This window comes from Anolis carolinensis, chromosome 1 (assembly GCF_035594765.1).
Source record: "Anolis carolinensis isolate JA03-04 chromosome 1, rAnoCar3.1.pri, whole genome shotgun sequence".
In the NCBI taxonomy this organism is placed as follows: Eukaryota; Metazoa; Chordata; class Lepidosauria; order Squamata; family Dactyloidae; genus Anolis; species Anolis carolinensis.
Genome location: NC_085841.1, coordinates 7230594 through 7256971, shown reverse-complemented (window position 1 = coordinate 7256971; position 26378 = coordinate 7230594). Strand labels below are relative to the sequence as shown.

The 26378-nt window shown below is 42.6% G+C and overlaps 1 protein-coding gene across 2 annotated transcripts in view; it reads left to right on the top strand.

Annotated features, from left to right (window-relative positions):
* Positions 1–1182: 1182 nt before the first annotated feature.
* LOC100553538 (squalene synthase) overlaps positions 1183–26378 on the top strand; it is a 45398-nt gene continuing 20202 nt past the window's right edge. The window contains exons 1-5 of one of the 2 annotated variants that reach the window (XM_062969594.1): positions 1183–2046; positions 2724–2828; positions 8776–8873; positions 16960–17143; positions 24432–24560. In XM_062969594.1, coding sequence (XP_062825664.1) covers positions 2032–2046; positions 2724–2828; positions 8776–8873; positions 16960–17143; positions 24432–24560 — 531 coding nt within the window. In that variant the 5' untranslated portion in view covers positions 1183–2031. Of the gene's footprint in view, positions 2532–2723; positions 2829–8775; positions 8874–16959; positions 17144–24431; positions 24561–26378 lie in introns of both variants that reach the window. The other variant, XM_062969598.1, reaches the window with a different exon arrangement.

Genomic DNA, 26378 nt, shown 5'->3' with positions numbered 1-26378 from the left:
TGCATATCAAATATTTACATTACAATTCATAAAAGTAGCAAAATGACAATTTTATGGTTGGGAGTCACCACAACATGAGGGAAGGATATTAGAGGCAAAGATGAAGAACTTTGACCACAACATGAGAAGACAGGAAAGCCTGGAAAAAATCATGATTGTTGCACCCCAAGGCAGCGTGAGCACTGGAAACCAAACAGAGACCAATAATCATATAATATCTTTATTAAAACAATAATAAATTCAGGAAAGAATAAGTGGAAAGGATGAGTGAGCAATAGTCATTTAAGAAATGGTATGAATTAGTCCAAAGAGTTGAAGAGATATGTCCAATATTATTGTCCAAAGTCCAGAAACCGAAACACGCTCAAAACTGATGGGAAGTTCTTGAGCGGGGAAACAAGAAGAAAGCAGGAGTGAATAACAAGGTCCAAAGTCACTAGGAAGTCTTGGATATTGAGGCAAGCAGAGGACGAAACTGAAAGCAATCTGGATTCAGGAACAAGGCAAGGACGTAAATTTACTCCGGATTAAATCGGGAGTCGCGGCTCGGCTTGGCCGCCAGGAACAAGAGACTTGGCTTGGTGAAATCAGGGAACTGGAAACTGTGAAGTGTTCTCAGAAGTCGCTACGTTGACACGAATTGTTCACAGTGCAAGACACTTTTATGGAACTTAGATCTAATCACAGCGAAGGGAAACCAATTCCCCAAAGGTTCCCAAGGCAATCTCCTATCCATTATCCCCTCTAGAAGCCAAACGTTGATTCCTTCGAAGCTTCTGTTTCTGTGATCTCTGTTGATGCAAAAACTCACTTCTGTTAAAGGATACATTCTCTGGGGAACTCGGGACATCTGGTTCTACCACGGAAGTAATGTTTTCAGTATCTCTCCCAATTAAGGAAACATTGGAGCTATCCACAGCTGGGGTCTGTAATTGAAAGGAGCTCGTAGAAGAACTGGGTAAAAAGTCAGAATAAGCTTCATCCTGGTCAAAGTTCATTTCTGAACCAGGTTCAGAACCCAAAGACGGCTGGGGTATAACAATGATGCTGGGGAAAATGGGAGGAAAAAGGAAGAGAGGCCGACCAAGGGCAAGACGGATGGATGGCATCCTTGAAGAGACTGGCTTGACCTTGAAGAAGATGGGGTGGCCACAGCTGATGGAGAGCTCTGTCCTGGGCTGGTCCATGAGGTCACGAAAAGTCAGAAGCGATGGAACGAATACACAACATATAATTCATATTGAGGGGTCTGATTTCTCAATAATACCCCAACTTTGCCTGAAGGGGACCAAAGCTGTTTTAGCTAATGATATTCTACAGTATTCACCGAAAGTATAGTAATATTATGAAGATTGCCTGGACTCAAGTCAGGGTGAGTCTCAACTGTCATGCCTGGATATTTGACTTAAGAAGTTATGGAGCAGATTGAGCTGTTACTTAAAAGAAAAGTAATTAACTTTGTCACAACACAATGGATAACATTACTGCAAGAGAGTTGCTGGAAGAGAAGGTGAGGCAAAGTGGAAAGAGGGGACATGAGGCATAGGCAAAATAAGACTAACTTTAAGGACTCTCTGTAGTAGCCAAGGTGACTTAACTGAGGTTTTTATACTTTGGACATATTGTGAGACAAAATGACTCAGTGGACAAGATGATAATGTTTGGTAAAACAGGAAGCTGAAGGAAAAGAGACCACATTATAGATGAATTGACTCCATCAAGCAAAGCATGGCTGTCTTGAATTTCTAAGATCTGAGCATTGCTGTTGCTGACTAGGATGCTTGGAGATCCAGAACGTTGCTATAAGTTGAAATGAAAAAGACAGAGAATTGCGATGCGAATCGGGGAAAGAGGTGGGAGGCAAGGGAAAGACAGGCACAATGAGTCAAAGTGAGATAAAAAAGAAAATGGAGTGAGAAGTGTAGAGGCAGTGTTCAAGGGAAGGCGTGAGTCATCTCGTCTCCTGTCTTGCTGTTGCTGCGCTACTGGCGTTTGCGGGTTCCCTGTTCTGAAATCAACAGAAGTACCTGCATGACCAGAAAGAAGGTGGGAGGATTGGCTGATTTTTATTCATTTTAAGGAGTCATTTAGTCTGTATTTAAATTAAATGTTCATGTATTTCATGGTTTAAATCACTTTGTGACCCTAACATGTTGAAACGTGCTAAAAGCACTGATTCAGATAAATCCGTAAATTAATGAAACGCAACATGTGTCGGGGTCTTGTACCTTTTTCTGCTCAGATATATGCATTGGCAATTATTTTTGTTCTGTTGTTAAGAAATGTACTATCTTGTTCTGTTGTTAAGAAATATCCTGATCTTAATGCTTCAGGCATTAAGGAATTTCTAGAAATACTGTCTTTTGTTATTCGCTGTTAAATTGTCTTTATGGTAACCCTCCGAACGGATGGGCACTAAGGCTCCCTAGCAGTATTCCCAGACAGGTGTACCAATGCCTGTTGCTAGGTGAAGTGTCTTCCCAAGATGGAGATGAAACAGAACACAGAGGGGAGAAAGAAGGGTAACTTAGGTTGGTGGAGCATTTCAAGGGAGACATCTGGAGAATGGGAATCCATAGTAAGAATTTGGGCATTTAAGGGACCATTGTTAGAGGTGGAAATATAGATAGGAAATGTAGGAGGAGGCAATTCTATTTTTTCTTGCAAATAGAATCATGTCCATGATTTTACCTTCTCAGCACACCTTAATTGTTTTATCCTAGACTATGGAGATGTTGAAGACATGGCTGAGACATCCCAAGGAGCTCTACAACTTGGTATGGTTCAAGATGGGCGGTTACAAGACCATGATGCCGAAGATGGACCAGGTGAGTTCTGTGTCATTGGGCACTTCTTCTGTTCCCCTTTCTAAATTAGTTGTTCATCTTTGATTTCTAGTTTTTATATATCGAAATATTGCTGGCTAACTATTCTTATATATATGTTGTTGTTTTTGTTACATAACTTTGCTGAGATTTGAAACCCACAATCCCCAAAAATGTCCAGGGGATCTATGGAGTCTTTTTATTTTCACTAGCCTGGGTGGCTGGGTTTGTTGTATAATGTAGTAGTATAATATAATAATACTAATAATATAATATATAAGATTAAGATTCTTGTTGCCTCAGCCCCTATGTTCTGAACTAGGAGTCATTTGCAAGTCGGATGCTTGTAACTCAGGGACTGCCTGTATATAAATAAAATAATAATATAATATATAACTTAAGATTCATTTCACTTCCTGTCGCCTCAGCCCCTACGTTCTGAACTAGGAGTTGTTTGCAAGTCGGATTGCCTGTACATATATAAAATTATAATATAATATATGGGGAGATGGGGGGGGGGAGAGAAAGGATCTACATTAATTGCTGCAATTACATGTTTGATGTGTATGCTTGTTTGATGTTTTTATAGTTTTAATGGTTTAATCTACAGTTAGATGTTTTTGATTTAGATATGTGATATATTTTTATACATACGTGAGGCATTTTATTTTGCCATTTATTATGTTGTAAACCGCTTTGGGTCCCCCCAGGAGTGAGAAAAGCAGTATAGAAATGCAGATAATGATAATGATAATAATAATAATAATAATAATAATAATAATAATAATAATGACTCTGGCAGAAACCAGTACAGGTGGTCCCGGTGGTGATCGGCACATTGGGTGCCATGCGAAAAGATCTCAGCCGGCATTTGGAAACAATAGACATTGACAAAATTACAATCTGCCAACTGCAAAAGGCCACCTGATTGGGATCTGTCCACATCATCCGAAAATACATCACACAGTCCTAGACACTTGGGAAGTGTTCGACATGTGATTTTGCAATACGAAATCCAGCATATCTATCTTGTTTGCTGTGACATAATAATAATAAAATAATAATAATAATAATAATAATAATAATAATAATAATTGTTGTTGTTGTTGTTGTTGTTGTTGTTGTTGTTGTTGTTGTTGGGAGGGCTGGTAGATGTACCAACCATCCTCTTTTTTCCCCATTCACTGGGTGTGGGTGCATTTGCCTGTCATGTTCAAGCTGCCTGTCATGTTTTTGTGACCTCATGAATTTTCTTATACAAAGAATACTCAGATGTGGTTTTGTCTATTTCTTCCTCTAAACTGCAAGGTATATTTTAGAGGAAGGCATTGGCAGGTCACCTGTCAGCATTCCTTGCCTAAGAAACTCTCTCAAAGTCATCAAAAGGCAATTTGAAAGTGCATGTGCACACACACACACACACACACACACACAAAGAAGAGTTTAAAACTGCAAAAGCTTCTTGATTTATCAGCTCTTAATACCTAATTGTACATGCATTTTACTAAAGTAAAAACATTCAATGTGTAATAATATATTACACTTGGCCCTTTGTATCCATGCATTTTGCATATTTAGATTCAACCATTCATGACTTTAAAAATAGAACTTGAGCTTCCATGGATTTTGGTACCCACAAGTAGTCCTGGAACCAAACCCAGAGGATACCACGTGCCCACTGTAATATCTTTATTTACCACCCACCCATCAACACACATCCCACTCTATAAATGTTATTTTGTGTTCTGATCAGATTATTGAAACACATCTTATTGTGTTTTGTGTCCATTGCCTTTTAAAGGATGTGTCCTGTATGCACATATACATTCCCATCAAGGTTTGAAATACAGAAGCTACTTGATTACTCTAGCTACCAGGGCCGGGCTGTGGCGCAGCTGGCTAGTAACCAGCTGCAATAAATCACTACTGACCGAGAGGTCATGAGTTCGAAGCCCGGGTCGAGTTAAGCCCCCAACCATTAAATAGCCCGGCTTGCTGTTGACCTATGCAGCACCGAAAGACAGTTGCATCTGTCAAGTAGGGAAATTTAGGTACGCTTTATGCGGGAGGCTAATTTAACTAATTTACAACATCATAAAAACTGCCAGCAAAACACGAGGAAAGGAATGAGGAAGTACAGCCACTAGTGGACAGTGAAGCAACAGCTCCCCCTGTGGCCGGAATCGTGAAGCTGGAAAAAAAAGTTAAATGCCTCTGTGTCTGTCTATATATGTTGTTTGTCTGTTGGCATTGAATGTTTGCTATATATGTGTTCATTGTAATCCGCCCTGAGTCCCCTTCGGGGTGAGAAGGGCGGAATATAAATACTGTAAATAAATAAATAAATTATGTTTATTGCATCTTCCATGTCCTGGTGATGTCTGTGTTGGGCTATATATTCCATCAAACTTGTCTGCATGGTGATTGACAAGTTGTAGGCTAATTTGTTTGAATAGCGCTAGGTTGTATCATCATCATCATCATCATCATCATCCTTATCATGGACTGCTTGCCCATATTAGGAATAAAATTAGCCTGAATTTTCATTGCTGCCAGCGTGAAAAAAGCCTTGCTAGTTACCATAGAATCAGTAATATCACACAGAAGATACAAAATCTTTTGTGACACATTGTTTGAATGTAGGTAAGACAGAATAGATCACAAGTATTTGCTTCTTATTTCTGAATATAATGAGTAGGAGAGCATGTAATGTGATAGATCATCCATTTCTGATGCTCCACAAATACTCAAATGGAGGCCCAAGGGGGAATGAGAATGGCTGTAGGCATGGTACAAATATGAGGGGTTGTAGAAGCTTGCTTACACTTGGAAAATTGAATGTTGCCAGATAAACAGTTTATTATTATTATTATTATTATTATTATTATTATTATTATTATTATTATTATTGACACAAAGACATAGTATGACACAGCAAACGAGATCTATCTGCTGGATTTATTATTATTATTATTATTATTATTATTATTATTATTATTATTATTATTTCATTCTAGCCTACTTTTCTCCCATGGGTGGGATTCAAAGCCGCATATAAAATTCATACAAATACATCTGACCAGAATACATAATCAGTTAAAACATCATAACCTGATATAAAAACCCAATAAACATATGAAATAAACAATTTAAAAACTTACAGCAAGCACCATTTAAAGATATCCATAACCTCCGGCCACTGAAGCTATTTTAGTTAGTTTAGCCACTCGAGAGCCATCCCATGCCCAGCACCGTACAGAATCTGTGTAATGACTTTACCCTGGAATATTTTTAGGACTCAGAAAACCCTGCAGTTTGGTAAAATCTAAAAATTGGTCCAATATATTTCAAGGGCAATCTTCTTGCAGCTTCTATATGGAGATTTCAGGAGAGGCTTTCTGTAAAATTATTTATTTTTTATTTCGTGTCAAAAGCATTGCATAATAAATAAGTTTAAAAGTGATAAAATAAAGGAATCACAAACAGCTAAATAGTTTTGGACTAAAAGCGGGCAACAGCAATCGCATTGTCCGTAGCTTTAAACAACTCCTCCTCATTTCTGTAAAAAGAATGCCCAGCTACTTAAATTGTCAGCATTGTTCACTCGGTGACCATTAACAGGAAACTGAAACACAATTATCTTTGTTTTGGTATGTCCAGCTTTCCCCTAGAACAAAAACAAAACACTGAGCTTAGAAAACGCACTTCTCAGACCTATACAAGCAAGTGCAATTAAAACCATATCATCAGCATATAAAACAACAGGCAACAGACTTTTAACAAACTGAGGGTAGAAAAAAATTATTGGGCCAGACAATATTGGAATTATGTTATTCAGACATAAATTGAAGAGCGATGGTGCAACAAGCAACCTTGTTTAACTCCTTTATCTATGAGGACAGAATCAGTTAATGAGTCACATTTGTAGATGATCCATGTTTCACAGGCATACAAAAAAGCTGGGAGGACAATAGCTTCATAAACAAGTATCTTGGCATCCCAATGAATGTCCAAATCCTCATTCTCTGCTTCATTTGAAAAAATGTTGCACTCGCAGAGCTCAGACAGTGCTTTATTTCAGCACTGATGTTAACATTTTCTATAGTTACACCATTAAGGTTTCCTTCTGGAATTGCAGAGGGATTGGATGATGCCTCTTGGTAAAGCACTTTGTTTTTCTCGATGTTGTGAGAGGCCAAGCTTTTCAAATGCTTCTGCAAAGGTGTTAAAGTGGCTTTGGCATCCAATAAACTGGGGCTAGCACCAAAATGCATATTGCACTGCTCTAGAAGATTACAAATTATGCATTACACAGGTGGAGATCACCCATTACTATGAGGTCACAAATAATCATTCAAAGATTATTTGAATGATTACCTCACAACCTCTGAGGATGCCTGCCATAGATGTGGGCGAAAGAGAGAATGCTTCTGGAACATGGCCACACAGCCCGAAAGACACACAACAACCCAATCATTCAAAGAGCTGCATTCATAGGTAAGCAACCTGCCCTTCTCAAGGTCTATGAAATGTGAGAAGTCATGGAAGAGGGTCTGAAATTCACCCCCTCCTGCAAACTGGAGGAATCGGAAAGTTATAAAAGCAGAATTTTCCAAATTTTGAGACCTTAATCCATTTTGATACAAGTAGGACACGTCTCCATTGTTTGGAAGGCCTCAAACAACAATTTTATTACATCCTCCATCTATTTTCTTACGACTTCTGGAAAAGGGAGAGTTAATACTCCTTGGGATCCAGACATATTTCCAAGGCTGGGGAAAGAAAGTGCTCAGGGAAAGGAAGTCGTGTTGGTGGGTTGGCTTCTCTCCACTGTCTGCATTGCTGGTATGGCCAAGAAACGGGTGGTGGCAAACTGATTTCTCCATTCTTGATGTCAAAAGATTGGGGCTATGGTGGCCCAGGCTAAGCATTTGCCAATCACTGAACACTCCAGTTCTATTGCACATAGAATCATAGAATCATAGAGTTGGAAGAGACCTCATGGGCCATCCAGTCCGAACCCCTGCTAAGAAGCAGGAAAATCACATTCAAAGCACCCCCGACATATAGCCATCCAGTCTCTGCTTAAAAGCCTACAAAGAAGGAGCCTCCACCACACTCCGCGGCAGACAGTTCCACTGCCAAACAGCTCTCACAGTGAGGAAGTTCTTCCTGATGTTCAGGTGGAATCTCCTTTCCTGAAATTTGAAGCCATTGTTCCGTGTCCTAGTCTGCAGGGCAGCAGAAAACAAGCTTGCTCCCGCCTCCCTATGACTTCCCCTCACATATTTATACATGGCTATCATGTCTCCTCTCAGCCTTATCTTCTGCAGGCTAAACATGCCCAGCTCTTTAAGCCGCTCCTCATAGGGTTTGTTCTCCAGACCCTTGATCATTTGAGTCTCCCTCCTCTGGACGCTTTCCAGCTTGTCAACATCTCCCTTCAACTGCAGTGCCCAGAATTGGACACAGTGTGATTCCAGGTGTGGTCTGACCAAGGCGGAGTAGAGGGGGAGCATGACTTCCCTGGATCTAGACATTATACTCCTATTAATGCAGGCCAGAATCCCATTGGCTTTTTTTCCCCGCCACATCACATTGTTGGCTCATGTTTAACATGTCCACAAGGACTCCAAGATCTTTTTCACACGTACTGCTGTCGAGCCAGGCATCGTCCCCCATTCTGTATCTTTGTATTTCATTTTTTTCTGCCTAAGTGGAGTATCTTACATTTGTCCCTGCTGAACTTCATTTTACACTTGTTACATGCTACACCTACTTTTTCTACATGGCCTCCACCTTTAAGTTATCTGCTTGAAACTCACCTTTTCCAGGCATCTCTCACTCCACCATCTTTACTGCTTTACTGTCATCTTTGTGGCCTCTCTTTCTGACCCACTGAACCAAGACTGCCTTCTCTTCCCTCTGCCTGTGCTCTATCTACTTGCAGGACTCTCTCAGTGAAAGCCTCTGCCTCTGCTACCGGTATGTCAACCAGAGTAGTCAGAGCTACTCGGCTATCATTCACATGCTTGATGGGAAGCTGCGGTGAGTCAGAGTATGTGTGTGTGTGTGTGTCTATGGATTTGCCTCGAGAAGGAGGAGGGAGAGTCACAACTGCTGGGGAGGAGTCCCAGACAGACACTATGTGTGCAAATTGGGCCTTCAAGGTATTTATTTATTTATTTACAGTATTTATATTCCGCCATTCTCACCCCAAAGGGGACTCAGGGCGGATCACAATATACACATAATTGGCAAACATTCAGTGCCATATACACATAGAACAGAGACAGACATAGAGGCAATTTAAACTTCTCCAGCTTCCAACTTCCTGAGGGTATGCTCAATTCTGTCCACAGGGGGAGCAGCTGCTTCATCATCCACTGCGACGGCAACTTCCTCATTCCAAACACTTGCTGGACGATTTTTAGGGTGTCATAAATTAGTTAAATTAGCCTCCCCACATATAAGTGGTACCTAAATTTCCTATTTGATAGATGCAACTATCTTTCGGGTTGCTTAGGTCAGCAACGAGCAGAGGCTATTTATTTTATTTTAATGGTTGGGTGATCATTCCGCCACGGGCTGGCCTCGAACTCATGACCTTTTGGTCAGAGTGATTTATTGCAGCTGGCTACTAACCAGCCTGCGCCACAGCCCAGCCCCGGTAGCAGAGCTGAGAAGGATTTCTTCCATGTCCTTACACAACCTTTCCCCTATGTTTTTTTAATGAGTGGTCATTTTGCCATTCATCATCTTGAATGGAAATTATTCTGAAGGGCACGGCATATTAGGCAACTTATAATACAAGCTTATCAGATGTGAAAGGCTTTATTTGTATCTGTAGATTATGCTGGAGGACCTCATCACACTAGAGCAGGAGTTCTCAAACTTTTTCAGCCGCAGAGCACTGTTTGAAGCAAATGTTTCCTGTGGAGCCCCAAGAAATGTTTATATATTACCATATATACTCAAAGATAAGCCGGGTTTTTCAGCCCTTTTTATCAGCTGAAAAAGCCTCCCTCGGCTTATAATGGTCAATCCGGGCAGCGGAGCCTGGAGGCCATTGCTTGCAATATATGATATATCTCTCTCCTCCCTTATCAGTGTGTTTGTTTTTCCAAAGCCTCCCTTTCTCTTAACCAAGGGAATGTTTTGAAAAGAAAAATAAGCCCTTGCAAGTCAGGAAGAAGACTATATATATATATATATATATATACCCATTAACCTTATAAAAGAATTTTCCCCTGAAATATTTGTTAATCTCTGCTACAGATATGTAGGCACTTCCACTTGCAAGCCTTTGCAATCCCTATATACCTAAATGTCAGCTCACCACAGCCGCTCCTGAATGAACACACGAGACTCTTTGTGGTATCACCAGGAACTTTTACTGTAGGAAACATGAACATCAGAAAAGCCAAGAATGGGAGGCTCCGGCCAACCCTCCTTTATATACCCTCCCCCTCATTTGAACAGTCTCTTCCCGCTCAGTAAAACCCCGCGCAAATTCCCCGCCAAGTCCATCAGCCGTTTCTCCTCCGAGTCCTGGGACGCAGGTGTCTTATCAATGTCAGTGACCCTGAAACTCAGAGCCACATCCAGGCTCTAGTAGCAGGGTTCTGACATGGCGTCCTCCTCCCCTTCGTCCTGGAAGGAAAAGATTAAACACAACTATTGTTCTCCGCTGTCCAGAGTTCCTTTATACTTTTTTAACAGGCTGCAATGGAATACCGGGTGTACCTTTCCTAGGTCCTTTGGTAGCCTCAGCTCATAGGTCACTTCGTTTATTCTTTTTGCTACCCTGAATGGCCCTATATAGCGTGGAGCCAATTTCTTGGATGGGAACCCCAATTTCAGGTTTTTTGTGCTCAGCCAAACCAGATCTCCTTCGCCCAATTTGTCCCCCTCTCGGCGCCTACGATCCGCAAAGAGCTTGTACTTCTTTTGTGTTTCCCGCAATGCCTCTACCACGGTTTGCCACCCTTGCTTGATTTTGGCCGGCCATTCCTCGTCGGTCTGGCCCTCCCCTTCCTTCCACTCGGGTAGCCTGGGGAAAGGTGCCACCTCCTGTCCGTATACTATTTCGAATGGGGCACGACCTGTGGCCGAATGTACGGCCCCGTTAAAAGCCATCTCAGCAAACGGAAGAAGGTCCGCCCAATCATCCTGTCTATAATTGGTGTACATCCTTAAGAATTGGCACAGTGTCTGTTGGGTACGTTCGACCCCCCCGTTGGTCGCGGGATGAAAGGCCGAGCTCAGGTTCCTTTCTGCTCCTAACAGCTGTAAGAATTTTCCCCAAAATTTTGCAGTAAATTGGACTCCCCGGTCACTAATTATCTTGTCGGGACACCCATGTAGGCGATATACATGCTTCACATACAAATCAGCAAGTTTTTCAGCTGAAGGAAGTTTTGGCAGAGCCACAAAGTGTGCCTGTTTTGAGAATAGGTCCAATATTGTCCAAATGTATCTGTGGCCTCTGCTGGGGGGTAGTTCGCCTACAAAATCCATGGCTACGCATTCCCATGGCCTCATGGGCTCCACCACCTTCTGCAATAGCCCCTGGGGCTTCCCCGGTGGTGTTTTTCCCTCTGCACATAATTCACACTGCGTGACGTACCCCCTGGCGTCTTTCCTCATTCCGGGCCACCAGCATTGTTTGGCCAACAGTTTAATAGTCCTGGTGGGGCCTAGATGACCCGCACCCTTGTTATCATGGTACTTCCTTAACATTTCTCGTCTTAAACATTCAGGAATATACAATTTCTTATTTACAAACACCAAATCCCCACACAATTCTCCCTTTTCTTTGTTTGTTTGTAACCATTTGTCCATTCCATACGCTCGCTTCAACTCTTCCTCCCATATTTCTCCTCCCCCCGTGGAAATGGCAGTACGTTTGTTTTCTTTGGCCGCTTGTGCTCGAGTTAGTACTGCCAGGCCCCATTGCTTATCAAGAAAAATACTCCCTTCAGATTCCTGAATTCCTCCCCCGTGCTGAGGCATTCGAGAGAGAGCGTCAGCGAGTATATTATGTTTCCCCTGAAAGAATCTGAGTTTGAAATCAAAACGGCTGAAATATTGGGCCCATCTAATTTGCTTCGCTGATAGTTTACGAGGGGATCTTAGATACTGTAAATTTCTATGGTCAGTCCACACCTCAAACGGTGTTCCACTTCCTTCCAGGAAGTGTCTCCAGCACTCTAGTGCTTTTAGAATCGCTAAGGCTTCTCTCTCCCAAATCGGCCAGTTTTTTTCTGTATCGCTAAACTTTTTTGACAGATAGCCACATGGCTTCAGGTTCCCCCCCTCGTCTTTCTGTAGCAGAACTGCCCCATATGCCCGGTCTGACGCATCGCAATGTAATACAAAGGCTTTCGACATATCAGGGTGCTGTAGGACAGGCTCCTCCGTAAAACGCTTCTTAAGGGCTTCGAAAGCTTCCTGGCATTCTATTGTCCAGGTCAGTTTGGCCCCTGGGGCCTTCACTTTGGCTGTTTCTCCCCTGCCTTTAGTCTTTAACAAATCCGTTAATGGCAAAGTGAGGCGCGCAAAGTCCTTGATAAATGTTCTATAGAAGTTTGCGAACCCTAGGAAGGATTGCAGCTGCTTCCGTGTTTTGGGGGCTTCCCACCCCCTCACGTCTTCTACCTTCGCAGGGTCCATCGCCACTCCCTGTGATGAAATCCTATACCCCAGAAAGTCTATCTGGTCTTTATTGAACTCGCACTTGGCAAGCTTCGCATACAGTTTTGCTTCTCTCAACTTTTGCAGGACTTCCCTGACTAGTTCTATGTGTTGCTCCTTAGTCCGAGATACTAACAATATGTCATCTAAAAAAACAAAGACTCCCTTGTACAACAATGGATGCAACACTTCGTTGATTAATTGCATGAACGCGGCGCCTCCGCCGCACAAACCGAAAGGGAGCACACGATAATTGAATAATCCGAATGCACAGGAGAAGGCCGTCTTCCACCTGTCCTCTGGTTTAATCTGCAATTTATGGTACGCTTCAATTAAGTCCAATTTAGTGAATATCTGTCCCTCCGATAACTGGGCGATCAAGTCCTTCACTAAAGGTAGGGGGTATTTATTTCCAGAACTGATTGCATTCAGGCCCCTGTAGTCGATGCAGAGCCTCAGCGTTTGGTCCTTTTTGCGCCTGAACAACACAGGCGCCCCTAGAGGGGAATTTGAGGGCTCTATGAAACCCCTCGCTAGGTTTTTATCAATGTATTTTCTCAGTTCCTCCTTTTCCCTAGCCGACATTGGGTATATTTTTGCCTTAGGAAGCTCTGCTCCTGGGACTAGCTCTATCTTCACTTCAACTCTCCGCTTCGGTGGGAAACTGTCTGCTTCCTTCTCATCAAATACGTCCACAAAATCCCGATACTCTGGGGGTAATTTATCTGCCAGTTCTGCTATCCTGATAGAGTCTTCCTCCCCCCTTTTCCCCGGCTCCCTTTCCACTTCCTGGCTCCCTCCTTCCAACTTCATCCTGAAAATCATGCTCTTATCCTCCCAGTTGATTTGCGGGTTGGCCTGCCCCAGCCATGGCATGCCTAGTATAACATTATAGCTGGCTATTTGTGATATCACAAATGACACCTTTCCTTCCCAACTCCCTATCTTACACTTTACATCTTCGGCACTGTACTCAGCTAATGATCCCGATGCTGTGGATCCGTCCAACTGCGAGAAAGCTATTGGGGATTCTAGGTTCGTTCTTTCGCATCCCAATCCCTCGGCTAATTCAGGGGAGATGATGTTCCTGGAACATCCACAATCCACAAATGCTTTGCAGGTTGCTTGTTTGCTGCCACTTTCCAGCTGAATGGGGACCACTATCATGGCTTTGTCCTGACTTACCAACCCCCCCGAGTGGTGCCTCATCGGTGGTTCTTCCTCGGCGCGTTTCCCTGCCACGGCTCTTGGTTTGGGCGGGCCTCCGCCTTCCCCTTTTCTCTGCCAGCACTCGGCAGCCCTGTGGCCCAAACGGCCGCACACGAAGCAGCCCCTCCTGCTGGTGCTCACGTTCCCTGTCGGCTCCGTTCTCCTCCCGGCTGGGGTTGATCCCTCCTTCCGGCTCCCCTCTTTCATCTGCGGCCGCTGCTGTAGCCCTCCTCGGTGCCTCCTCGCCTGGGCCAGCGATGTCTCGATGCGCCCCGCCAGCTGAATCCATCCGCGCAGTGTGTCAGGCTCATCACGATGCACCGCCCAGGAGAGGATCTCCCGCCTGAGCCCCTCTTTGAAGAGTTCTATCTTCGTCACTGCAGACCATTCCGGCACCTTTTCAGCGAGGCATTGGAACTCCTCCGCATACTCAGATACCGACCTCTGCCCCTGGGAGACGGTCTTCATCGCCGACATCCTCTCCTCCAGAAACACCATCCTTTGTGGGCCTGGGGAAGGTGAACCTTCCTCTCCTCCGGTGCTGTCTCCCCGCACCACTCCACGCCTCTGGGTTACCCCATTTGGCTGGGCATAAGCGGTGGATGACGCCAGGGCCGCCAGCTGGTGGAACTCAGCGTCCGTCTCGGGAGTGGCCCTTTCCGACCTTCCTCCTCCTGCGCCCAAGAGCTCTTCATCCTCCACTTGCATGTTACACCTCACCGCTACAGCGGGATGGTGTCCGTATTCTTGGCTTAGTGTCAGCTCACCACAGCCGCTCCTGAATGAACACACGAGACTCTTTGTGGTATCACCAGGAACTTTTACTGTAGGAAACATGAACATCAGAAAAGCCAAGAATGGGAGGCTCCGGCCAACCCTCCTTTATATACCCTCCCCCTCATTTGAACAGTCTCTTCCCGCTCAGTAAAACCCCGCGCAAATTCCCCGCCAAGTCCATCAGCCGTTTCTCCTCCGAGTCCTGGGACGCAGGTGTCTTATCAATGTCAGTGACCCTGAAACTCAGAGCCACATCCAGGCTCTAGTAGCAGGGTTCTGACACCTAAATATTTGTATCTCTCTATATATTAATTTTATATATGATTTCCCCCACATATGTTTGCAAGTCTTTGCAAATCCTATATACATATAGGTATCTAGAGATTTCCATATACCTGTATATCTGTATCTATGTGTATACACTATTTTTATATATATGAATGTTTGCCTCACATATTTGCAAGTCTTTGCAAATCCTATGCAGATATAATTATCTATATGGAGAGAGATGTCTAGATAGATATATATGAATATAAATATATAGGGCTTGGAAATACTACAGAGGGGAAAAATCACACACACATATCGAGATTTCTAGATAGATGCAGGAGGGAAATGCACATATATAGAGAGGATTTGCAAAAGTCTCAGGGGAAAATGCATATGTGAAATTAGTATATATAATTATAGATCTATATCTAGCTCTGCATTGTTTCTATAGGCATTGAATGTTGCCTGTTACTATGTTGGAAGATGGCCTGAGTCCCCATGGGGAGATAGGGTGGGGTACAAATGAAGTTTTGTTGTTGTTGTTGTTAAGTTATTGTTAATACCGTATTGTTTTTGTTGACCCTACTTTTCCACTTACAGAGCTAGTTTACTGTTTTTCTTTGAAATAAGGTAAATATTCAAAAATATTTAACTTGCTGGTGCCTCAATTAATGTAATTTTATTGGTATCTATTTTTATTTTGAAATTTACCAGTACCTGCTGCATTTCCCACCCTCGGCTTATACTCGAGTCAATACGTTTTCCCAGCTTTTTATGATAAATTAGGTGTCTCGGCTTATATTTGGGTCAGCTTATACTCGAGTATATACAGTATATTATGTAGGAAAAGCACAAGCAAATCACAGGGCTTGTGTTCATTCACCTGGGTGGCTGTTAGCAATTGGCCCACGTATATATCTTTTCTCATGCCATATGTGTAAGACTAAGCTATAAAAATGCTGATTCCCTTACTTTGTGTCCCAATTTGTTTCCACCCACAAGCTTGTGAATCTCTGTATTCTGATTAAATGATGTGACCGAATATATCACATTTGGCTGTCTGTATCTTGAACTAAATCTGTACCTCTTTGGAGGATTGGGAGGTAACACTATAACACAAAGGATCTTGGAAATGACCTCTTGCATAGTACTATATAGATGTTTAAAACAGAGTAGATTAAACCCCAGGAACAAGGCTCTTGGCAAGATTTCTGGATTCTGAAGTTATTTCTCTTTCCTGCCTATTAATCTTTATGCAAAGGAAGCGAGAAAGGTGCCTAGGGCTAAGCTGACCAGACTCCTAGTCCTGGAAAGCAAGCATTACTGCAGTTTAAACACTGACCTGTCATATTAGTGCTGCTTAATAAGATACATTAATAGAAGCCCCCGATAGTGCAGCAGGTTAAACTGCTGAGCTGCTAAACTTGTTGACCAAAAGTTCGGCGGTTTGAATCCGGGGAGTAAGCTCCTGATGTTAGCCTCAGTTTCTGCCAACCTAGCAGCTTGAAAACATGCAAATGTGAGTACATACATAGGTACTGCTCAGGCTGGAAGGTAACAGCACTCCATGCAGTCATGCCGGCCACATGACCTTGGAGGTGTCTACAGACAAGTCCGGCTCTTCAGTTTAGAAATGGAGATGAGCACCAACCCTCAGAGTCGGATACGACTAGATTTAATGTCAGGGGAAAACCTTTACCTTTACTAATAAGATACATTATTATCACAGAGTGGCTTGTTGTAATTAAAGGTAGCAAGAAGAGAGACAAACTGAGATGTAGCAGAGCCAAGGTGCAGTAACGGTTAGAGCAATGCCCTGGGACATAAGAGATAGAAGCATATCAAAGTGCCTTATACGTGACCCCTTGGGAAACATCACTGAGCATCTGGAAGGTATGTATAGATAGGTAAAGGGCATATAGGGAGAATTTGATGTGTTTGTATGCCTTTAAGTCACTTGTCAAGTTATCACAAACTTATGAATTTCTAGAATTTATTAAACATGAATATATGAAACTGTGGATAATAATGAACCCTATTCAAACAAAGAACCTCTGGCTATAGAATAGCACCAAGTGCTATGGTGCAGAAGTAGTTTTGTTAGTTCCTTCCCTTGAAATGTTGCCTACTGCTCCTGGTAATTGTTACAGATGATTTTTACCCTCCCACTCCCCTTACCCAGCCATGTAGTTTGCATCCTGTACCTGGTTCTCCTGGCTCTGGACATAGTGGAGGATGATATGACAATCAGCTTGGAAACCAAGATTCCCATTTTACACAACTTCCATTCCTTCCTCAATCAGCCGGATTGGCGATTCATGGGCAGCAATGACAAGAACAAGCATGTGCTGGAGGATTTTCCAACGGTGAGCCTCTGCCTCTCTGCTTGTATGTTGAATGTATATATATGCTTTATTCAGCTGTTCAACATGTTTCTCAACTATCACTAGATACCATAGATACTTGTGTGTATGTATGTATGGGGCCCCTGGTGGCACAGTGTGTTAAAGCGCTGAGCTGCTGAACTTGCGGACCAAAAGGTCCCAGGTTCAAATACCGGGAATCGGAATGAGCGCCCGCTGTTAGCCCCAGCTCCTGCCAACCTAGCAGTTCGAAAACATGCCAATGTGAGTAGATCAATAGGTACCACTCCGGCGGGAAGGTAACAGCGCTCCATGCTGTCATGTCGGCCACATGACCTTGGAGATGCCTATGGACAATGCCGGCTCTTCGGCTTAGAAATGGAGATGAGCACCAACCCCCAGAGTCGGTCTCGACTGGACTTAATGTCAGGGGAAACCTTTACCTTTATGTATGTATGTGTGTGTGTGTGTGTATGTATGTGTGTGTGTGTGTATATGACTAGCTGTGCCCGGCCACGCGTTGCTGTGGCATTGTCTGGTGGTGTTGGTAAGAAATTGTTGAGGTAGTGGTGGTATTGAATGTCTGTTGTATGGTTGTCTTTATGTTTAGTATGCACACTGAAGTGGATTATATGGCAGTGTGGAGTCAAGATAATCCAGTGCAAAGCAGATAATATAAGATTCTAAATGGGTTATATAGCTGTGTGGAAGGGCCTTGAGTCTACACTGCCATATAATCCAATTAAAATCTGATAATCTGTGGAAGAGGCCTAAGTGAGGCCTAACTGTGCCTGTCCCCTGGGCTGAGTAGGTTGCTAGGAGACCAAGTGGGCGGAGCTTATTTATTTATTTTTATTTACAGTATTTATATTCCGCCCTTCTCACCCCGAAGGGGACTCAGGGCGGATCACATTATAACACACATAGGGCAAACATTCAATGCCCATAAACACATCAAACAGAGACTGAGAGACACACACGCAGAGGCAAGTTAACTTTCTTCTGAGGGGATGTTCAATTCTGGCCACAGGGGGGAGCAGCTGCTTCATCATCCACACTGACGGCACTTCCTCATACCAGGTCGTAAATTAGTTAATCTTGCCTCCCCACTTTTATTAGTGGTACCTTATCTCCTACTTGATAGATGCAACTATCTTTCGGGTTGCTAGGTCAGCAACGAGCAGGGGCTATTTTTTTTATTTTTAATTGACGGGTGCTCACCCCGCCACGGGCTGGCCTCGAACTCATGACCTCATGGTCAGAGTGATTTAAGGCAGCTGCTCAACAGCTGCGCCACAGCCCGGCCCCCCTTGAAGAAGCTTAGCCTTCAAACTGGCAGCAATTGGATAAAAACTATTATTCCTCTCCCTGTAATTAGGACTTTATTTTTCTTTTCTTTTTGCTGTATCAACCTAGAGCCGTGAATGATGGGTTGTGTTGTCAAATTTCGAGGTTGGTGGGCCTGTAGTTTTGTTGTTTTGTCCGCTGCCCTGATGCCATCACTCTTTTATATATATAGATTGTTGATTGTAATGCTTTTCTACAAATGTAAAACAATGGAACTAATACCTGAATCCCTGTTGTAGTAGAGCCTGTGGGTAACGTTACAAACAGTAGTATGGGTGCCAGAAGGGGAAAAAGGGTCATTTGATGAAGAGTCATTTGAGGGATTCTCTGGGGACGATGGGTCAATGAGTGAAGGAGAAGAAGGAGACACCATGGATTGGACTAAGATAAGAGAAGTGCAAGCTATTTGTGAGGCACCAACAACTAGTGATACCTTTATGAGGTTCTCTGGGAGTGAAGACTGACAGAACATTTATTACTTTTCTCCAGTTCCTTGCTATAAGCAATCTTGCTATTGTCAATAAATTTGTTATTGCTTCTTTTTCTTTTTTTATCCATCTTATTGTTATTATAAATTGATAATAATGCAATACCAGGGCTTCTTTCCAATTTGATATTCATTATATCCTCTATCTCTTTAAATATTTTATACCAACATTTCCTTACATATTTACAATGCCACCACATATGTATATATGTTCCCACTTCCTGACAGCCTCTCCAGCAATTTTTTGGATGGTTTTTATTAATATTTGACATTTTTAATGGTGTTAAATACCATTTCCAAATTATCTTATAATAAGTTTCTTTAACTCTTACTGATAAATTTTTCAAGTGCCTTTGCTTCCACAATTGCGACCATTCCATTTCATTTATTTTCATCTCTAACTCCTCCTCCCATATTTCCTTAAGAGTGGTATTTTTTTCTCTCTCCTTTTATTCCACCCAATATCCTATCGATTCTACCATTTACACCTTTCAATTTTTTATAATCATCTGTATCCCTTCCATTTTGTATTATTTGTTCAAATTGGTTAGGTTCCTTCCCCTCTGTATTATTTTTTACCCAATTCCATTACCATTGCTCTAGCTGAACACCATGGAACCATGTCAGTTTTATTTCCCCAAATTCCTCCTTTATCTTTTCCTTCTTAATTCCACTCTTAGTCCAGTCCCCTATTTTGTCTAGGTTTTTTTCCCCTGAATACTTTATTCACTATATATATTTTTTTAAAAATTGGAACTTCCTTTCCATTATAACTGGAATTATGCTTGAACCTTCTGGTATTAACTTTTTCTTAGATAGGAACCTACTCTTCTAACTGGCAGCAAGGGGAAAAAACAGTTCTTCCTCTTCCTCTAATGTGGACTTTATTTTTCTAGGTTTTTTGTTTTTGTTTGAAAGACATATTTTGGATGACTATGTCTTTTGTGGCCAAATCTGGTGTGATTTGGTTCAATGGTTTTTTTGTTTACTCCATGGGAAAAACACACATTACATTTTTATATATATAAATAGTCAGTGTCAGCAAAGTTGAATGTTACTGAATGCACATTATTAGATCATCATTTTGAGATTCAAAATAAATGATTTTGTAACAGCATTGTCCCAAAGTCTATGTTGTGAATGAGTCTTCTGAGGCTGTGAGTGATAATTGGGCACCACAGTTGAAGGGAGATGTTGACAAGCTGGAAAGCGTCCAGAGGAGGGCGACTAAAATGATTAAGGGTCTGGAGAACAAGCCCTATGAGGAGCGGCTTAAAGAGCTGGGCATGTTTAGCCTGCAGAAGAGAAGGCTGAGAGGAGACATGATAGCCATGTACAAATATGTGAAGGGAAGTCATAGGGAAGAGGGAGCAAGCTTGTTTTCTGCTGCCCTGCAGACTAGGACACGGAACAATGGCTTCAAACTACAGGAAAGGAGATTCCACCTGAACATCAGGAAGAACTTCCTCACTGTGAGAGCTGTTCGACAGTGGAACTCTCTCCCCGGGGCCGTGGTGGAGGCTCCTTCCTTGGAGGCTTTTAAGCAGAGGCTGGATGGCCATCTGTCGGGGGTGCTTTGAATGCGATTTCCTGCTTCTTAGCAGGGGGTTGGACTAGATGGCCCATGTGGTCTCTTCCAACTCTACTATTCTATGATTCTATGATTCTATGATTCTATGATAATGGAGTGATCAGGAGAGGAAGGAAGAACCCTCGCAAGGAGGGCTCGCTGGAAGATTTACACAGGAAGAGAATCAGGGAGATTGATTGGGAGTCTTCCGAGGAGGATTCATGTGGGGACTTGGGAGGGGATCTTGAGCTGGAAATGGATGCTGAGGAACCGGTGGTGACAGAGGAAGTTGGCATAGATTGGGCACGGGCTCCGGAGGATCTTGGGGAGGAATCTGGGTCCATGGAGGCTGTGGATGCTGGAGAGGCTTGGGTATCCCACATGGTCTGCCTGGAGGAATGAGGGTAGTTCCACAGGTGTGGACAGAGTTGGGTGTGGGCAGGATGATGTTGATTCTGATGAGGAGCTTGGGACGCCTGATCCTAGGGCGTTGGCTGTTTGGAGCTCTGATTCTGATGAGGAACTTGGGACACCTGATCCTAGGACGTTGGAAGTTTGGACACCCAAGGAAACCTAAATAAATTGGGGATTTTTGGCCACTATTCTTTGCGTGTGGCAAGGTGTTGCTGGGCGCCATTGGGTTTACTGTATGTGATTCTGAAGACTGGCTTGGGACTTTGCAAAAGATGTAAGTTTGATCAGGGTTATTCTTCAACGGAGGGCTGGAACTGTGTGGGTTTTCCTGGACTGCACTGTTATTACTATTTTGCATTAGCTGCTGTTTGCCTTCATTGTCTTGGATTTTTGTGCCATCCCTTGATGTGGACCTTCTTGTGATGACTTCACCCTTTGGACCTTGGACTGAATCTCGACTTGGCTTATCTCTTCACTCCCAAACTCGGCTTGGCATCGTTCTCATCTCCGTGGCTGTCTACCGTTGCTGACTGCTCGCTTCGTTCCTGACCCTGACGCTGTTTCTTTAACCCGACTTCGGACTGGCTCGACTTCGCTACAATGCTATGCTCCTTTGGCTCCTGGCCTGGCTTCCATCTCTGCAGCAGTTTGCCGCTAACTCATCAGCGTTTTCCAGTTCTGTTTGTTTGTGTCGCTTTCAGCGAAGAGCTTTTTAACCCGGTTTGGGTTTTTTCCTCAGTTTGGAATCGCTGCTGTACTCCTGGGTTTTGGGGAAGGTTTTGGGGCTTTGCGGTGATTTACCTTTGTTTGTTTTGCCATTTTAAGCCCATTTTGTGTGTTTGGGCTGAGTTCAAGTACTTTATGTTAAATCCGGATTATATCTCTGGTTAATCCGGATTATATGCCAGTTCATGTTTTTAGCGTTTTTTTCTGTTTTGACTGCTTAATAACACTGAGGATTAAGTGTTTTAAGCCTCTGACAATTTACTGAGCTATTTTTGAGTTGTTACTTAAATAAACTATATTTTGCTCTCAGTTGGCGTCTGACCTTTGACAGTCTACAATAACTGCAGTTGACACAAATATGTAATTTTACTCCAAACGGGGAAGGTCATGGAGATAATTCTGTTAAAGAGCAGTTTCTACTATGAGGAAATCTCAGAAAGCCTGTTATAATTACACAGCTCAGCTGTTGAAAAGGTGAATGCAAAAAATGTTTTCCCTTGAGCAGTCATGCAAGTATTGAAGGAATTCATAAGGGTAGGTATTATAAGGTATAGATATCATAGTGAGCAGTAGGCTTGATCGATCCACGAAAAATTTGATTCTAAACTCGTTTCAAAACTAGAGGGGGGCAGCGTTTCGTTTCTGAAGGTATTTCCGAATTTTGCCCCCCAAAAAATTCAAAATTAACGAAAATTCATTATTTTCTAAATTAATTCGTTAATGGCAGATGCGCATGCGCAATTCCCAAAAACAGCACAGAGGGAGGGGACTTTACAGGACTCTCCCACCCTCATTTTTTGAGTGATCTTCTTCAAACTTGGTACAGTGGTAGAACACATTTAACACTGATAGCTCACCAAAATTTGGAACGTTTCCCTTATCCTCTGATTTTTGGCGAATTTTCATAGCTTTTATAATAAACCATTTTTTAATAATTGCAGAAATCTGTTCCTGGTTTGAAAGTCTTATTTCCTGTTAAATTGGGTTGTCTTTACTGTGAAAGTCATTGTTCTACTTCAGAAACTTTGTTTTTGTGGCTGAAACTTTGTTAAATTGGTGTGTGTGTGATATATACTGTGTATATATATATATAGTCCCTGCATATATGTGTGTGTGTGTGTGTGTATAGGTAAAGGTAAAGGTATCCCTTGACGTTAAGTTCAGTCATGTCTGACTCTGGGGGTTGGTGCTCATCTCCATTTCTAAGCCCAAGAGCCAGTGTTGTCCATAGACACCTCCAAGGTCATGTGGCCGGCATGACTACATGGAGTGCCATTACCTTCCCGCCAGAGCGGTACCTATTGATCTACTCACATTGGCATGTTTTCAAGCTGCTAGGTTGGCAGAAGCTGGAGCTAACAGCGGGCACTCACTCTGCTCCCGGGATTTGAACCTGGGACCTTTCGGTCTGCAAGTTCAGCAGCTCAGTGCTTTAACACACTTCGCCATCGGGGCTCATGTATATATAATATACATACACATACACACAATGTGGAGAATATGTGGAAAGGTAGATAGATAAGTTGGGAGCCACAGCGAAGGCACCTTCCTGGGAGCAAGGTCTAATAATAATAATAATAATAATAATAATAATAATAATAATAATAATAATAATAATAAATCCCTTACAATATCCAAGATGGCTCACTGCTACAGAATCTTGGGAGGTTTAGTTTGATATGGTACCATTATTGGCAGAGAAAGCTAAGCTGTAGGAGTTGAAATCCAATCATTTATCCTCCCTATAGAATCAATTTTATATGCATTTTTAGCTACAGAAAAGCTAAAATCAGGACAGTAAAAGAACAACACCCAGAAAATGGGAATTCCAGACAGGAAACAATCAGGGCCAGCTAATACCTCCCAACAAAGGATTCCCCCAGGTAGGAAGCAGCCAGGCTTTGAAGCTGCAAGGCTATTCAATGCTAATCAAGGTGACCAATTGCAACATTCACACTTGCCTCCCACAGACAAGAGTTCTTTCTCCCACCCTGGACCTTCCACAGATATATAAACCCCACTTGCCTAGCTTCGCACAGACGTCAAAACCTCTGAGTATCAGGCCTGAGCTGAGGCGAGACGGCGGCGGCGGCGGCCATTTCCCCCCTCCGTCTTCCTCCTCCTCCTCGGCCTCCTTCCCCCTCGCCCCCTCCCATTGGCTGAGCCCGTGACGCCCCTTTTGCTGAGGGGCAAAAGGAAAGGGCCTGAATGGTGGGAGTTTGGGTGATTTGCAAAAGCTTTTTTTTCCTAACGAAAAAAACGACGACATAACGAAAAAACGGCCTCTCGCGATTCGAAACCGCGATATCCAGACGTGTGGACAATCAAGGCCGTATATTGCTTCAAAACAAACGAAAATAACGAATTAATAACGGGTAACGGGGAAATCGAATTATTTGAGCAAGCCTAGTGAGCAGGGATGGAAATCCATGGTGGTGGGTTCACGTGTGTGGAGATGGAGGGAATGCATTGTCTTCTGTGTTTGTTACTGTCTCTGTATGTTGCATGCTCTGTTTGTAAGTGTATATCCCAATTTTTCCTTTGTGTTTAAATACTAATAAAAAAAATTTTTTTTAAAAAAAAGTCAACATATTATTCTAGATGTGTACGCATTTACTTATTCCTCCTTTCTCTCCAAATTTGAAAACCCTTGGTGAACAATATTAAATAAACATTTTAAGGAAGACAGGATTTTAAATCTTGGTGGACTATTTTGAGAATTAGCCCATTTTCCATTTGTGCTTCAGATCTCCTTAGAATTCCGGAACCTGGCGAAGGTCTATCAGGACGTAATTGCAGACGTTTGCCGCAAGGTGGGCCTTGGGATGGCTGAGTTCTTAGAGAAGAAGGTGGAATCTGAGAAAGATTGGGACAAGGTCAGTGGTTTCCTCTGGAAAATCTTCATGCTGGATGTGACCCATTGATCATCTGAAATGGCAGTCATGTAATTACAAAGTTCTAACTGCCTGAAAACAATTCATTATGCATTTGTCCACTAAAGGCAGAAATCTATTTCCTTTGTATTATTATGCAGGAGTAATAAAAGGGAGCCATTATCGTGGGGTAAACTAAAGGAATTAAATTGGAAGTACAGTGTTCCCTCACTTATCATGGGGGTTACATTCCAGGACCACCCGCAATAAGTGAAAATCTGCGAAGTAGGGACACTATATTTATTTTAATATTTATACATTATTTTAGTAGTTATACACTATTTTAAGTTTTTATCAATCAATTGTGTGTTGATAAATCGCCTCCTTCTCCTCCCGTTGCCGCTTGGGCTCCTTTTCTCTCCCTTTGGCTTCTCCTTCCTCTCTTCCTTAGGCTGTAAATTGTATTTTTTATGATTTATAATAGTCTTTTAGAGTTTATTGAAAAACCGCAAAACAGTGAATCCATGAAAAGTGAACCACGAAGTAGTGAGGGAACACTGTATGGCTTAATTCCTATCTATCTGAAAGATTATTTCCCCTTTATTGAGCCTCACAATCCCGAAGGGCCTGTCTGTTGAGAACAGTATCTTCTTGGTGCTTGTTCCAGGGCACTGGGATTTTTCTCCCTCGGGAACTAGACAAGATCTCGTGTTGTGTTGCCTTCACCTGCAAGCAAGCCTCTTTTTATTGAAAGAAGCCTTGGGAGTTTTTTTTTTTTTTTTTGTGCGTGTGTGTATGTAGCAGTTTGATTTTATTATCATGTTTTTAAATATTGTTACACTTTTGAAATTTAATGATGTTTTAATACAGTAATTCATTCCATTGTAATTTATTTTCCCCCTTTTTTTTTTTTTGCTTTGTCTTGTTTTAGACTTGATAAGTTCACCAGGGATCTTGTGTTGGGAGAACGGTGGGATATAAATATGTAGATAAAGGGGATAAATAATAACATTTATATAGCAATTGGGGTGAAATGCTATAATGCTAGAACACATTTACCATGTTCAACAAAAAAAACAAAAAAGGCTTTTTTGCCTACGTTCGTAGAAAAAGGAAGAACAAGGAGGCAATAGGGCCTCTGCAAGGAGAAGATGGGGTGATGGCAACAAGGGACAGGAAAAGGCAGAACTACTTAATGCTTTCTTTGCCTCGGTCTTCTCACAAAAAGAAAGCCATCTTCAAACTCAGCAACATGGAATGGAAGAAGGATTTGGGGAAATCCAACCCCAAATAGGGAAACAAGTTGTCCAGGAACACCTGGCCTCTCTAAACGAGTTCAAGTCCCCAGGGCCAGATCAGCTACATCCAAGAGTACTGAAGGAGCTAGCTGAAGTTATTTCAGAACCACTGGCAATTATCTTCGAGAGTTCTTGGAGAATGGGACAAGTCCCAGCAGATTGGAGGAGGGCGAATGTGGTCCCTATCTTCAAAAAGGGAAAAAAAGAACAACCCAAAAAATTACAATCCGGTCAGCCTCACGTCGATACCAGGCAAGATTCTGGAAAAGATCACTAAGGAAGTGGTCTGTGAACATCTAGAAACAAATGCAGTCATTGCTAATAGTCAACACGGATTTACCAAAAACAAGTCATGCCAGACTAATCTGATCTCTTTTTTCAAGTTTTCAAGTTGGGTCGATACAGGGAACGCTGTGGATGTAGCCTACCTGGATTTCAGTAAGGCCTTCAACAAAGTCCCTCACGACATTCTGGCAAACAAACTAGTAAAATGTGGGCTAGACAAAACTACGGTTAGGTGGAT